At 43.4% G+C, this 15,079-nt stretch overlaps 2 protein-coding genes across 2 annotated transcripts in view; one reads left to right on the top strand and one right to left on the bottom strand.

Moving 5' to 3' along the window:
• Positions 1–2,943, bottom strand: part of kif21b (kinesin family member 21B) — a gene marked incomplete at its 3' end in the record, with an annotated part of 55,099 nt that extends 52,156 nt beyond the window's left edge. Inside the window, exon 1 of the mRNA XM_079297148.1 lies at positions 2,724–2,943. Coding sequence (XP_079153274.1) covers positions 2,724–2,764 — 41 coding nt within the window. The 5' untranslated portion in view covers positions 2,765–2,943. The remainder of the gene's footprint in view (positions 1–2,723) is intronic.
• An 8,707-nt stretch (positions 2,944–11,650) lies between these two features.
• Positions 11,651–14,307, top strand: lhfpl5a (LHFPL tetraspan subfamily member 5a; the record flags this gene model as incomplete). The annotated part of the gene is made up of 2 exons (XM_079266058.1): positions 11,651–12,056; positions 14,048–14,307. Exons 1-2 carry the CDS (start codon positions 11,654–11,656, stop codon positions 14,305–14,307), a joined length of 663 nt encoding a protein of 220 aa, XP_079122184.1. The 5' UTR covers positions 11,651–11,653.
• Between the last annotated feature and the right edge of the window lie 772 nt (positions 14,308–15,079).

Below are 15,079 nucleotides of genomic sequence, written 5' to 3'. Positions count from 1 at the left end.
CTCTGTTAAAGGTGAGAACATCAAGCAGCAGTCACAAGTTCAGAGACCACAAAAGCTCTCAACAGATTGGTCTTTGTGTCCATTTATACAGCGCTATGGAGGCGTAGCTCTTTAGCGGAAGATGAGAGTCGCTCGCAGGCCTGAAATGAGTAAGTGGCAGCGCTGCAGAGACACAAGAGAGATTGAAACACGCAAAGGGAAATTTACACACTGCTCGTAACTCTCACATCAAGTTAAACCCAACATACATAGCAAGCACACACAAGTGGAATTATTGACATTTATAACAGCAACATGAAGCTTTCAATCCGGGGGAAATGCAGCACTCAACTCAACATCAGCGAGAGGAGAGGGGCCCCCTCGAGATGAAGTGAACCCGTTCACATGTCGGTGTGTGAATATGATTGTGTGTGTGTGTGTGTGGGGGGGGGGGGGGGGGGGGAGTTAAAATGGGTGAGACTCAGGAAATATATTCTCATTCTTATATCCTGTTTGCATCTTAGCTTGTTTTTAAGTGAATGCAGCAGTTTGAAGATGAAACAGCCAAGCCAGACGCAATTTAACGGTGGCCACTTAGTAGGAAGTTACATTACATGCATAGCGTCATGTTTGACTGCAATGCAGAACCATTGACTAAAGTTAATGTGTGTGTGTGTGTGTGTGTGTGTGTGTGTGTGTGTGTGTGTGTGTGTGTGTGTGTGTGTGTGTGTGTGTGTGTGTGTCATATCCACATCTATTCCTGAGGCAGTCAGGTCTGAATGCAGGATTGTAGGTCATGTCACTGGTTATATGGCCATTGTTTAGGGAAAGCAGTGCAGACATTCAGGAAATGGATACTGGCGATACTCAGACTATGTATGTGTGTGTTGGTTGGCCCACATGACAACCCCATTGCCCTCCAAATGTATACTCACACACAAAGACAGAGTCCCAAGCTTTATGCAGCCAGCCCGAGGGGCTGCACAACATGGGAGCAATTATACACACCATCCTCTCTCATCAGCAGCCGACTTTCTCAGGAAAAAAAAAAAAGACGCATGGCGATCATTGGGAAAACAGTCGCTTTAAACGACAGGAAGTCACCCTTCTCTGTGTTTATTTGTGGGCTTCCCATTTCCTGTCAAACGCACAGACGCTTTTGGGGGCATTCGCAGTGCATGTAAAACACACACACACACAGATCACACACGATGAAAAGGAGTAGAGCTGGCCCGCCCACCAGCCTGGTCATGTAATTACACAAACTCTGTTTAATTACAATGTCAAGTTTGTGCTGATAAAACGGATTTAAAAGGGGGACTGCTGCGATTATAAGGCCCTCTGGGTTGATGGTTACCCTGTTTTGACAATATGCTCATACACTGACAATCATGTCAATATTTGCATCACAAAAAAAAGACGGGGCCAGCTGAACACACAGGCTTCACACAGGTGGTGTGTGAAGCCGAATCTGTCACCTTCACTCATTCAGCTACACTTACACAACAAGCCTCTTTCATACTTCAATCAATAACTTCAGTTGAGCAGCGCAGCCACCAGCTGTCTCGTTGGCTTCTCTTTTCACCTTCTCCTCCCCCCCCACACACACTTCCTGTTACAGTTGTCGCTGTGGGCGAGCACAAAGGAGATCCACTCAGCGGCTGATTGACAAGTGACTCCGAAACCTCCCCTGGGGAAATGGGGCCATCGGTTGTAAGGTTCATCATAAAAAGGGCTGCTCTACTGGGCCAACCCCCCCCCCATCCTCAACCCCCACTAGGTTGGATCAATGGTTCCCACACTGAGGTTGGAGGACCTCAAAGGGGTCCTTTAGAGAGGAATAGTTCAATTTCACTATGACTTTGTTGCTTTACATTTGCACAATAAGAGGATAGTCAGTATGACCAATGGGGGACTCATAATGTGACCGACTCTGGGAGGGTCTGAGTTAAAGGACAGTGGGTCTGTCAGACCACCGCCTCAGCCCCCCCAACACAACACACTGTAAAAAAAAACGCATGATTACAGACGCAGACCCAATCACACTCCAGTCATAGAGGCATGCAGTGTCAGCACATTTAAGTGATCCCTCCCAATATGCATTTAGTCAATTAATGGGTTGCTAATATCTCCTTACACAAATCCAAAAGCTGCTCTGCTGCCTGAGCTTTAGGGTGCATGTCCGACAAAGGCAGTGGATGACACAGCTCTGAAGGAGAGCATCTCTTTGTGCTCGATTCATTTGCAGAGGCAGGATTTTTTTTTTCAAGCCTCTGGTTTTAAAGCCTGGCTGTGGAGCTAACTCTGCCATACACATGTAAGGTGCTCACTAGACACCGGTATGATAAGAAGACACCACATATAGTTGTCTGTCTGAATAATAATACAGAAAAGGGTTTGAGGAGAAACGCCCATTCTCCTCCCTGCACCTGGCTGCAGCTGTCCTTGTCACTTCACCCAATGTTAAATAACGAAGCCGCTGATGCACATGCATAACGGTTCATGCCCTGGAGATGGTGGCGCGTGCTTTTGCCTGATCAATACCGTACATAGCACCACCCATGTATTACAAAACAAGGTGCTCTGTAGCTGTTATCTCACAATGTACAGAGAAGGTGAGGAGTAACGTTAGTGAAATAACACAAAAGGGTTTTTTGCAGGATGCATTTAATTGCTCGCCAGGAGGCACAATATGGTCTGCTAAGGTCGGCAGGTTCTCCAGCATGCACACGTCGGAGGCTTACCTCAATGCAACCTTCACACAGCAGTCACCCTGGCTCGCCATTGTCGCTTTCAGTGTCCACCGGCGGGATGTGGTGGAGTATTTCGGCTGTGTTGGGTTGTCGGTGCGCGTGTAAACCGTGCGGTGCTGGGCGTATCAGGTCAGCGGGACAGCCGTCAAGACCTGCCGACGATGAGCTTCCTCATCGGGACTTCTCCTGTCTTCTTCTCCTTCTTCTTCTTCTTCTCCTCCGCTGTGCAGCTCATTTCTGGCTCAGTGGTGTTTTGTCACATCGCAGTTTAACCCGCTTTCTTCTTTTTTTGTGTTTCCGTGATGTGCCTCAGTCGCTACATCCTGTTTAAAGTGCGTACGAGCGAAGCTTTTTGAGCGCTCGTCAGACACCACACCGGCTCTCCGTGAGAGACGCGATCACGTTGAGTCGGCGCTGAGACCGTAAAACTGGAAGGGATGCTGCTGCCTTCAGGGACTGTCGGAGAAATTTAAAACCCCCGTTGTAGGGTAACGTTAAATGGTTTCTCCAAAATCTAACAGTGCGCTACAGGGGACCATGGAGGATAACTTCGCCCAGAACTTCGATTAAAAGAGAAAATGGCGAATAAATAATGATTTACCACTTGGCACACTGAACCTATTACCATACTGATAGAAGCTGGCTCAGCTGCTGATATATTATGCAAATACAAAACATCCGAGAAACAAGAAGAATGTGCACACAAAGGTCTAAGAAGTATTCCGTTGTTTTGCTGAAAGGGGTATTCAAGCAGTCACTTCCATAAAGAGACATATTAAAACAACAATAGTCAAAATTGATGCAGCAGAGGCCGAAATAAACTGACTTTCAGTGCCCAGTGTTGCTCAGGCTCCAAAAACACTGGATCTTACACTTCCAACGATGCAACCGGATTGCATCTTCACCTTTTCAAACCCCCTAAAATTCTAAAACTCGAGTTTCAAGTCCCGTTTAAATTAAACTGCACTTACTGTGACAATATAATAATACGAGGAGCCCCTGAACGCAGCATAATCGCAGTCGATTGACATGCAGTTGGACTAACTGCTGTATTAGCCCCACCACAATCGTACATTATTGGCCAATCAGCGGGCTCGATTGGCCTGTGTGGCCCCGCCCAGCGGCACACCCACAACGGGCTGTACGGATCACACACCTACAGCACACCGACTGCCAGCAGCGACATCTGAGGTCAGTTAAACTGCCATAAACAGGGGGAAACTGTTCCCATGAAGGAGAGGCGGTTTAAACGCTTTGAGGTCAAAGGTTGAAACTCCTGCGAACGTTATTATGTTCCTGCAGAAGAGTTGCCCTGGTTTGAATAGGAGTTCCACATCTGCTCACTTCCCTCTCCTGCTGAGTCAGATTTCTTGAAAAGGAGAACTTTCTTTAAGTTGAGTCAAACAGACATGATGCTCTTTAACCGTCGCTTTCTCTCTCTCTCTCTCTTCAATAGTTATTCTAGATCTATACCACCAACTTCTCCTAGTTTCCTCTCACAGACAGGTTTCTGTTAGACTTCTTTAACTGATCCATGCAAGTGACTTTACCATATGTTCAGTGCCACTGCAGCTGTCAGTGATGATGCCAGTGTATCTAGCAAGACTCAAATCTACACTTGCGGCGAAAACTCCAACTTTTCCAAATCCTCAGCCTCTTCATTATCTATGACTCATGTTGAATACTGACAAACAGTTTGCCAACGACAGTCATGTCTTAACTGCAGCAAGTCATTTCCCAGCAACGTGCAGTTAACAATTTCACAATTCCAGAAGCATACAATTTAATATAAATGGCCATATATGCATATTCTAGTATGTTCATATCGACGCCAGCTCAGCAAAAAGTCCCTGCACAGCCACAGCACCAATCATTTTTATGTAATGAAACACAGTCTGCAAATGATTGCATGAGCTACAAGCCATTCTGTGTGCACTGAGGAGCTTATGAGTCTTAGCGTGTGTGTGTGTGTGTGTGTGTGTGTGTGTGTGTGTGTCCTGAGGACCAGGTGATGTCAGTGCTGCACAGGCTACGATCTGCAGAAGCAGTGTTGGAATCCACACAAGATTAACATCCAGTTATGAGGATAAAGCTATAATCCTCCTAGATCTGCTGGGAACCGGCCACCAGCCACCGCAAACAACAACACACACAAACGAGGGTGGTGCACACACACGCACTTCACACAGCTTATTTTGTCTGGTGAACTTGTAAGACCATACCAACTATTACATAATTAGGCTGCACTGTGTCCCTAAGCACATGTGAAGTCCCTTTTATTCCTCTTCCGGCATGTTTAGAGTCTTTAAATAAACCCTGGCTGATTTGTTACATGTATGCCACCTCCTCCTCAGCACTTTAAAATGTAAAAAGCACATTTCATAACCAGACTGTGTGGGTTATACAACCCTGAAGATATTTTAAAAAGTGCAATTGTCAAACTGCAGCATAATCCCTGTATTTAGGGCTTCATGTAGTCAAAATAGCAGCACCCTAATTACATAAGAGGCCTTCAAATACAATCATTTCAGCCACCCTCGGGTTCTGGCAGTCACGGTGAAGTCAGCAATTCAGTCTTCCACTTTGGATTTGACACTTTTCTTCTTCCAGCAACACACACACACACACCTACACACACACACACACACACACACACACAAAAAAAAAAAAAGATCTTCATGAATGTTTGTGGGCCATCTCCTCATTTCTGCAGCATGTGATTATATTGTGACCTAAAAACAAGATGACTCTTAACTTTAAAGTGCTGTCTTTTTGCAGCTATTTTTCAAATGTTTAACATATTATTTTCCAATGTTACATATTTCAGGGCCACACTGATGGAAAAAAAATCTAAAAGACACTGATAATGCACAAAAACAGAAATCATTCACTGCCAAATTTCCTACACAATATGCCACCATAATACACTACGACGTGTAAAACCCATATGGCAACCTTGTGTTTTAGATTAAGCAAAGATTACGACGCATTTAATGAATTCCAAAATCCTCTTTCTCTGCACCGACGTCTGCGTCACATGGCTTCTTTCAGTGAAGAAGACCAGAAAACGAAACAGAGAGAGGGAGATGGAAGACGAAACTGCACCCTAATATATTCTCCATCCTTATTCTTTGCATTTTATTTCTTACACTGTTTTTTAATTGTTTTTGAAATCTCCATTTCTTTTGCCTTGTGTTTTGATGCTTTTAATGGTTTTATGTGAAGCACTTTGAATTACCTTGTTGTTGAAATGTGCTGTACAAATAAACTTGCCTTGCCTTTGATGTGTCTATAATCCCTCACATGCCTTTTCTATTTTTGGCTTTGAAGCTCCATAAACTAATCCCCTGTTCTTTACCGTAACACAACTGTTTGAATTGGCCATGATTTCTCGAACACACATTTGACGAATACCCGGCTAGCAGAGGAAGAGGTGCACCGCCGAAAAACAAAAGTTAAATTGTGCCCAGTTGTGTAACGTTTATTTCTTTGCTTCCCTCCTACATGACTGAGTCTAATGATTGTGTGCACATGTGTTTGATGGAGTCTGTGCTTTATGTCTGCCTGTGTGTGACAGAGGAGCTGCTTATGTGGTTTAGATGTATGTGTATCAGCTGCAGTGGTATAATGCTAATTCATTGTATATATTGTTCATTTTTATACTCAATATACTTTGATTGCTTATCCGTATCTATGAATGCTGCTGTAGCAAATAAATTTCCCCTTGTGGGATAAATAAAGTATCTGTCTGTCTGTCTGTCTATCTATTACAATATCAGAGTCAAATATTAAACTAAATATTATCATATTGGGATACAGTTTAAATGTCTTTTGTTCCTGTGGTGTACATTTCTTAACTGATTGTATCTGTGAGAAAAAAGCAGTGTATGTTTATTAATTGTTGTTGTATCATAAATGTCTTCAAAAAGTACTTTAGAATAAAACAAAAGTTGACCTTCTCGGGAAATACGCTGATTGACTTTCTTGCAGAGAAATAGAACAGTGCAAAGACAGATGAACTGTCACAGCTCTGCCCCTTCTCTCCTGTCTCTTTATTTCTCACTCACCTATCAGCTCATTCAGTGCACCCGTCAGCCTCCCTCATCATCAGCCTAACTCCCTTCACCTGCCACTGTTCACTAATCAAGCACTCACTCCTCATCAGCACAACTCCCCTCACCTGCCTCTATCCAGCCACTACCTCTCCCTCTCAGTCACTCCTTGCCAGATCATTGCCACGTTTACCTGCCCGGTTGGCTCATCCCCCCCCCCCCCCTCGTCTCTTGTCTCGTCCGTGGATTCCCTGTTGTGTTCCTGTAGGTTTCCTGTTCTGATTTCATTGTTCATTAAATACCTGCTTCACTCTACTTCTGGTCTTGTCTGCATTTGAGTCCTCCACCACACCCCGCGACAAAGACTAACTAAACAGTAGTGCAAATATATTTTAACCAAACAGTGTAACGTTGTTAGAGTTGTTTATTATAACATTCCTGCCCACTGCCATTGGACTTTATAATAAAACACCTCGGGCCAGATCGTCGTCCTTCACATGACTACAACGCTACACGGCTGTTGCTTGTTGTTGGTGATCCTGGCTCGACTGTCCAGGTTGTTTAGTTCAGTTTACTAGTTGCTCATTTTATTTAATTATTACCACTATATTCATGGTATATACTGTGCATTTCTATTTTCTATCCTATTCTAGCTTATCTTTTATTTTGTATTAATCTAATCTCTTCCTTCAATTCAATATCTGCTCTGGTATTTTATTGTACTGTATATATTGTGCATTCCATACGTTATATTTTACTCTGTAAATTGCTGCTACAAACGAATTTCCCCCTGGGGATAAATAAAGTTTACATCTATCTATCTATAAAGTCTGATAGCAGAGGGGCAGGAATGATCTCCTGTATCTGAGTCTGTTGGAGAAAGTGCTCCGCTGTCCCTGCAGTAGGTGGTGGAGAGGGCTGTCTGGGTTATCCAATATGGATAATAGTTTCTTCAGTGTCCTCCTCTCCACCACCTCTTCCAGACTGTCCAGTTTGCAGCCAATGATGGAGCCGGCCTTCTTAACCAGTTTGTTAAGTCTGTTGGTGTATCCTCCAGGTTTACCACAGCCCCTCGTGGCATAATTAACATGCTTATAAAAAGCAGTATACTGCAAGAGCCTCTGTGTAGAAGATCATGCATGTATTCATACACGGAGCTCCAGTTGCAGAGCGATATAACGATGGTGAGTGATCAGTGGTGAACATGCTCCCCTGTAGAGCAGACCTACATTCCAGCTTCCTTCCCCAGGGCACGTACTGACCCATTGCTCCATTTCTTGCCCAGGCTGTGACGCTTCCTGCTGGGCTGTGGCCGGGCAGCGTCTCGGGTGGAGGCTGGAGGGCGGCTCATCGTGGCTGCTGCAGCCTCGGGGTGTTTCAGAGAGGTAGTGACACCCATTGACTGATTTAATGCTACATCACAGGGCATGAGGTCAGAGAGTGTGTGTGCGATATGAGAGTAGGAGGCCAACAAGGAGAGGTTGCTCTTTGGGCCTCGAGCCCACTGCATGCTGTTACTCACACATTTAAAAAAAGAGTAATAGTCCATCTGTGACAGCTGACCCCCACACAGCTCCACGAACAAGCCGCCCCGATACTTGAATCATAAATAACTATTTACATGATACTCAAGCATTTGGTATCCATTCAGTACACACACAGAGTATATCTGGTGGAACATATTACCCATAATACCGATGTGAATGTGTTGACAATGTACTTACCAGATTATTTCTCAACTATGTGCTCAACTTCCCTGTCATCTTACCCCGTCACCTCCCCGCTCATCCGGAGCGTCCGGCACCTTGTTTCTATGGGAACAGCCTCTAAAGAAGGGTGGGAGATGCTGAAATGGCAGAAAAGCCTCTTTGTGCTCTCAGATCAAATAGCCCTAAAGCAGGGGTCTCAAACTCCCGGCCCGTGGGCCGAATTCGGCCCGCCACGTCATTTTATGTGGCCCGCGAATCCGCCAGCACAAAAAAAAAAAAGAAAAGTAAAAAATCATTTTTTTCTTTTTTTTAAAGTTAGACTTGACAATAAAAATATCCCCACAGTCGAAATTATGAGATAGAAAGTCGAAATTATGATAGAAAGTCATAATGATGAGATACTTAAACACAGAAGCAGCTCTTTGGCTGGTTACTGTACATTTGAAATGGAAATGTATTGTGAATACATTGAAGACTACTTCAAACGTGGCTTTAAAAACACATGAAATACTTCATGTCGGATTGTGCAAACGCACCCTTGAAAGGATTTTAAGCTTTGAACAAAGTTATTGTAATAACTTGTGTTTGATATTTGTCTTTGCTATTTTCTTAAATAGTTTGATCTTTGATGGAGTAATGTGGGTTTCTTAACCCTAAATTAAAAGGATTTAAGTTATAATAACAGAAATGTGCTTAAATATATGTTTACATTTATATAACATGTACAATATTTTTACACTTGAATAAACAATAATCAAATGCAGAGACAGTTATTTACCAATATGTTAGGAGGTGTTACATTTACACAGTCTTACATTTACAACCGGCCCTTTGAGGCGACCGTGATGCTGATGTGGCCCAGAGTGACAATGAGTTTGAGACCCCTGCCCTAAAGAGAGGGTGAAGGGTTAATCACACACACATGCAACCTCCATCTCAGGCAAAATGGAAGAGACTACATGCATCAATACATTTGTGAATTCCCGTTGATGCCATAAAACTGTTGTTTCAATAAACGACTGTGTGTGTGTGTAGCTTCTGTTAAGTGTTTCTGAGGTATAATAGTGACCACTGTCAGTAGGTCCTGCTCATGATTTGTTGCTTTTCACATCACAGTTAATGTATCCACTTAGAGAGCTGTGATTAACAGGTTTGATCACATTATGCATTCATAGAAGAAACGCATGCAGATGCAAAGAAAGTAGAACATGGCCATGCACAAGGAAAGCATTTAATCCCAGCATCACACAAAGACACACACACACACACACACACACACACACAACCACACATGAAATCCCACTCCATTCTGTATCAGAAAATTGGATTGCTGGTCTAAAATAACTTGATTATAAACAACGTTCCTCTCACTCTAGGGCGGTATCACTTAATGAAGCTAAGTGCATTGACATGCCGGCGCCCACACTCCTACACACACACACACACACACGCCGCATATCTATATATCAACCTATTACATGTACCAGATCAACAGTAGAAAGAAATATTCGGCTAAAGTGTGGATTCTGGGTCAAAAATCAAATTATTGAAAATTATTAAATTATTCAGTCAGCAAGGGGCATTGTGCGCATACGTATTGGCTGATTAGCGCAGCAGTTTGTGGGCCAACACTGAAAAACAATGGAGAAAAACACTGTGACAATGAAATGTATTACATTACAGCTAGCAACACAACTTCACTTTAGTTGTGTGTGAAATGCATTGTAGAAATATCTGCGTCTCACTGCAACAAAGCAACACAAACATGACTTTACACATTGCTTTGTCTGACATAATAATTTCATGTTGCTGGAGTAAATGCAGCAGATGTGTGATATTGTATACAGGACACATGCAAACAATCGGTGAATACACACCAACAGGAGAAGAGGAAGAAAATATAACATCCTCTTACACCAGCTGATGGGTTTATAGGCCACGAAATTTCAGACGGAAATATTTTACTCAAATATAGATTTTACATTATGCTACAAAACATATCTTATAAAATATAATGTATTGCTATAGATTTAACTAACCAACCTAATATAAATGCGTTACATTAGCGCCACCTCGACTGGCTACCATATTAAAGTGCTTGTACATGGTCAGCAATAATAGTAATCTAATAATTTATTATATATACGTTGTACATACAGAATATATGCAGTTTGAAAAACCTAATTTGTAGGCTGCTTTTACTTTTGGCATTCGTTTTCATGAATAATACTTATTTATTGTATCTTATTTTTTCATCCAGGATGTTGTAGGCTAATTGATTTATGGTTTGGTATTGCTACTTAACATACAGACGGAAAAAATAATGTTTCTTCCATCACTGAACACCCTCAACACCACCACCACTCAATCAAAATTCCTGTGGTGTTTAAAACATCTGGCCTGTTAAATAAAGATACAAAGTTCAGTCAGTTTCCTTTAGAGATGGGAACATGTGGTCACACTGAAGTTCTGTAGCTCCATCTGGTGTTAGACTGTAGTACATACAAGTTATTCAGAACGTCACAGGCTCTACCACTGGCTCGGTCTTTACTTTTGACAGAAAGGACAGGCTCACATTTCATAAATTGAATAAAAAATATTGCTGGAACATGGCTCCGTGGTCCTTCAGTCAGAGGATCGGTCGATGTGTTCCTGGCACTTGACACTTGACCCCAAATTGCAAAAGGCTGTTCCTGCTGTTAGATCGTCCTGATGTACAGGTGGCACTTTGCATGGCAGCCCCTGTGAATCATTCCTGTTTCCCTCTGCTGTGGGTGTTATTTATATGCCTACGTATTTGAAACCATTTCAGGACCATTGCAAATGTTTTTATAGGTCCTTAAAGCCGTTGATTCTGCGGATCTTATAACCATGAATCATTCATTAGGCTACATGAGGACCGCAGCCGAGGGGAAACATATTAAACACACTGGAGAAAGTCCTTGCTGCTACTGCAAGTCGGTTTATGGAGACTTAATACTTCTGTTGTGACAACAAAGACGGATTCTTGACCATCTGACGTCATATTTGATCCAGGAAACTAAAGGGCATTTCCTGTTCACTCTTTAAGACGTTTACAGAAGAAGGACAATCCAAGAAAAAGGAGTTTCCCTCTTTTTCAGACCATCTCAGAGACATTTGAGAAGCCCTCCCTGTCGCCATGCTCCCGGCTCAGGAGGCCGCCAAAATCTACCACACCAACTACGTGCGTAACGCCCGGGCCGTGGGCGTGCTGTGGACGGTGTTCACCATCACCTTCTCCATCATCACCGTGGTGGTGTTCATCCAGCCCTACTGGATCGGGGACAGCATCAACACGCCGCAGGCGGGATACTTCGGCCTCTTCCACTACTGCATCGGGAACGCGCTCACCTCGGAGCTCACCTGCAAAGGGAGCGCGCTGGACTTCGGCTCCATCCCATCCGGCGCCTTCAAGACGGCCATGTTCTTCGTGGGGATCTCCACGCTGCTGGTGGTGGGCAGCATCGTGTGCTTCAGCCTCTTCTTCTTCTGCAACGCGGGGAGCGTCTACAAGATCTGCGCGTGGATGCAGTTGGCCTCCAGTGAGCACCAGGTTTTCACCCAAAGTTTGTAGTTGAATAGAGAAGTTTACAAAAAAGGGCCTGGCAGTTTATATGATTCACATAACAACTTGTAAACTCGAATATAGCCTCTTAAATTGGATTCTGAAAAGGCAATCAGCATTTTAATCCTAGATATTTTGTAAGTTTTTATATACAACACAAAATGCAGTACAAAAACGATACAAAATGACATGAAATTTGTATTCTTTCAATGTATTCTTTCAAAAGATGGGTTGCATCTGTGACTTGTTATCTCTTTGAGTTTCTTTTGTCTGCACACCCAGCATACTTCTAATACCACACTAGTGAGGACCTTCTCATATCACATTGGTTTATGGAAGTACTTGCTGAGTCGATGTACTTAGTTACTTTCCACCTCAAAGCCACAACATCAAACAAAACCATAATCTCAGAACACCTGCCACCACTAACTGTAGGGTGGCCCTTATACAGAAACAAAACGACGAGTAGGTTCAGGCATAGAAGTAAAAGAAAACTCTGAAAGAAACTGAAATTGCGAGACCATTTCCAGCTACATTCCAGTAGTTCTCTTTAACAGACGCAGAAGGGAAACATGATCCTGTGTTGGAAACATGAAGCAGCTCGTGAACAGATGTAGCTGCGAGTGAAAGGACGAGCCTGTAATGAAACCAATGAGATTAACCTGGAGGTGTGCAGTTACACTTTCTCCTCTTCCTCTTCATGCCTCTCACAGCTGCCGCTCAGTGGGCACGAGTGCGCTTCAATAAATGCCAGACTTTTTATGTCTGTATATTACACACACGTGCATAATATGCCTCTGTCTTTTGTAATCCATTCAAGCTTTTAATTAACCATGTTTATTCATTTTTTCCCACAGAACTTTCATGAATTAATTTGTTTTTGAAGATGCTACGTCCCATATTCTTTTTTAAATTGTATAATAGGAACTTCATCTCCTTTCATAGTGCGTAGTAAATCTTGAGGTATGCGCTTCATAAAATATGTTATTCCCCAAAATTAGCTTCAGTGAAAGGATATTTCTCAATGGTCGTCAGTGTGTTTTTTCCCCTAACGTTGGTGGATGGCCATGCCTGCTGCCGGCCTCAAAACAAAACCAAGCGACGGTGTGTTCCAACGTTTCACCTCCTGCTTAGGTGGGACGGCACCAGGGCGAGAGTTAATAATGGATGAACAAGTTCATCTTTCTGGAGTTGAGATACTCTGGAGTTGCTAGGCAACTCAACTGCGCGTGTGTGTGAGTGTGTGTGTGTGTGTGTGTGTGTGTACCTGAATGAGTGGAGTGTATATTTAATTTCTCCGGCGGCTTCTCTGTCTTGTTTGCTGTTTCAGCGTTGGCGGTGGAGAAGGTGGCTGTGGTAACAGCAGCAAGAAGCGTTTTTACCAGTTAGCTTGTCAGTATCTAAAAATCAAAACACATTCAGTTGAGGAGGAAGTATTGAGATCCTTTACTCAAGTACAATTATTAATACCACCCTGAGAAAATACCCCAATACAAATCCTGGATTGAAAATATTACTGAAGTAAATGTAAGAATAATCTGGTAAATTATGTTAAGTACTAAAAGTAAAAGTGCTTAATACAAAAGATGCCCAGTGTGAGTTATATTACTATCATTATGATTCATGATGCATTGATGTGTAAGCAGTAAGTTGGTGGAGGTGAAGCTGGCTTTTAACTGTTTTATATACTGCAACTAATGACTATTTCCCAAATCTGCTGTTTATTTTATCTGTTTGGTTTGTACAAATTCAAAACTAGAGACAAAAGTCCATCACAATTACCCAGAGCCTAAAGTGACGCCAAACAATGTTCGACTTATCCAACCAACAGTATGAAGGAACAGCAGTAAATTCCATCAAAAGCCTTGAAAGTTTGAGCATTTGAATACATGCACAGACTTTCAACAGCTAAGAGTGAGTGCTGATGTCAAAGTACCCGATTTTAAGCCAAAAGTCCCTCTTTCTCAGGCACCTGCATGGTGATTGGCTGTATGATCTACCCCGACGGCTGGGACTCGGATGAGGTGAAGCGCATGTGTGGCCAGCGGACCGACAAATACACCCTGGGCAACTGCACGGTGCGCTGGGCCTACATCCTGGCCATCATCAGCATCTTGGACTCGCTCATCCTCTCCTTCCTGGCCTTCAGCCTGGGCAGCCGGCAGGACAAGCTGCTGCCAGAGGACTTCCAGGTGGAGGGGAAAGGTATCCGAGTGGAGGGAGGGTAAAATAAAGGGGTGACAGAGGACGACAAAGGCTGGATGAGGATATTTAGCTGGAGAGAAGAAGGCTGGAGGACAGGGAGGTAGCAGGAGGAAGGTTAAAGCTCTGAGGGTTTGGTGTAAGTCCTGGAGGGACAATGGAAAGAGGAGAAGCAGAGGCTCTCTGTATAAATGATCACTCATTGCTTTGCCATCCATATTTACCAATGATTAACTATGATACTTCAGATCCCCTGACCTTTTATCTAGGACCATAATCAGCTCAACATTAGCATTTGTCAAACACCGTCAGCCTCAGCTGTGCTATTAAGCAAACGTTAGCATGCCACCATGCTGCACTAAGATGATACACATCATACCTGCTAAACATCAACATGCTCGATGTATCATGGTGGGCATGTTTGCGTGCTGATGTGCGCATCGGGTCAAAGCTGTCGGCTCTTGGTCTTGTTCGGTGTTAATGTTTATATTCAGCTGAGCTACCGACACATCTGTCTGTGTAAACTGACATGTACAGTGCATCTCCTTCCCTTTGCAGTAATGTTTTTATCCTAATTACAGACGACGCCTAGGCCCTGTGTGGACAACGGAGGGAAGAGATGGACAAGGCTTCATGAGGAACACAACCGACTCGAGGGATTCAAATGTATTCATGGGCTTCGGGACAGTTAACTACAATCTAAAAATAACTTACACGAAGTTCATCCTGACTTTGAAAACATGGGAGGAGTCACTGTCCACCTCCAGCTCAGACGGTGTTGGATTAGCGGCGTGTTCC

This window comes from Melanostigma gelatinosum (genome assembly GCF_949748355.1).
Source record: "Melanostigma gelatinosum genome assembly, chromosome: 3".
Lineage (NCBI taxonomy): Eukaryota > Metazoa > Chordata > Actinopteri > Perciformes > Zoarcidae > Melanostigma > Melanostigma gelatinosum.
This window is presented reverse-complemented; position numbering and strand designations above follow the sequence as displayed.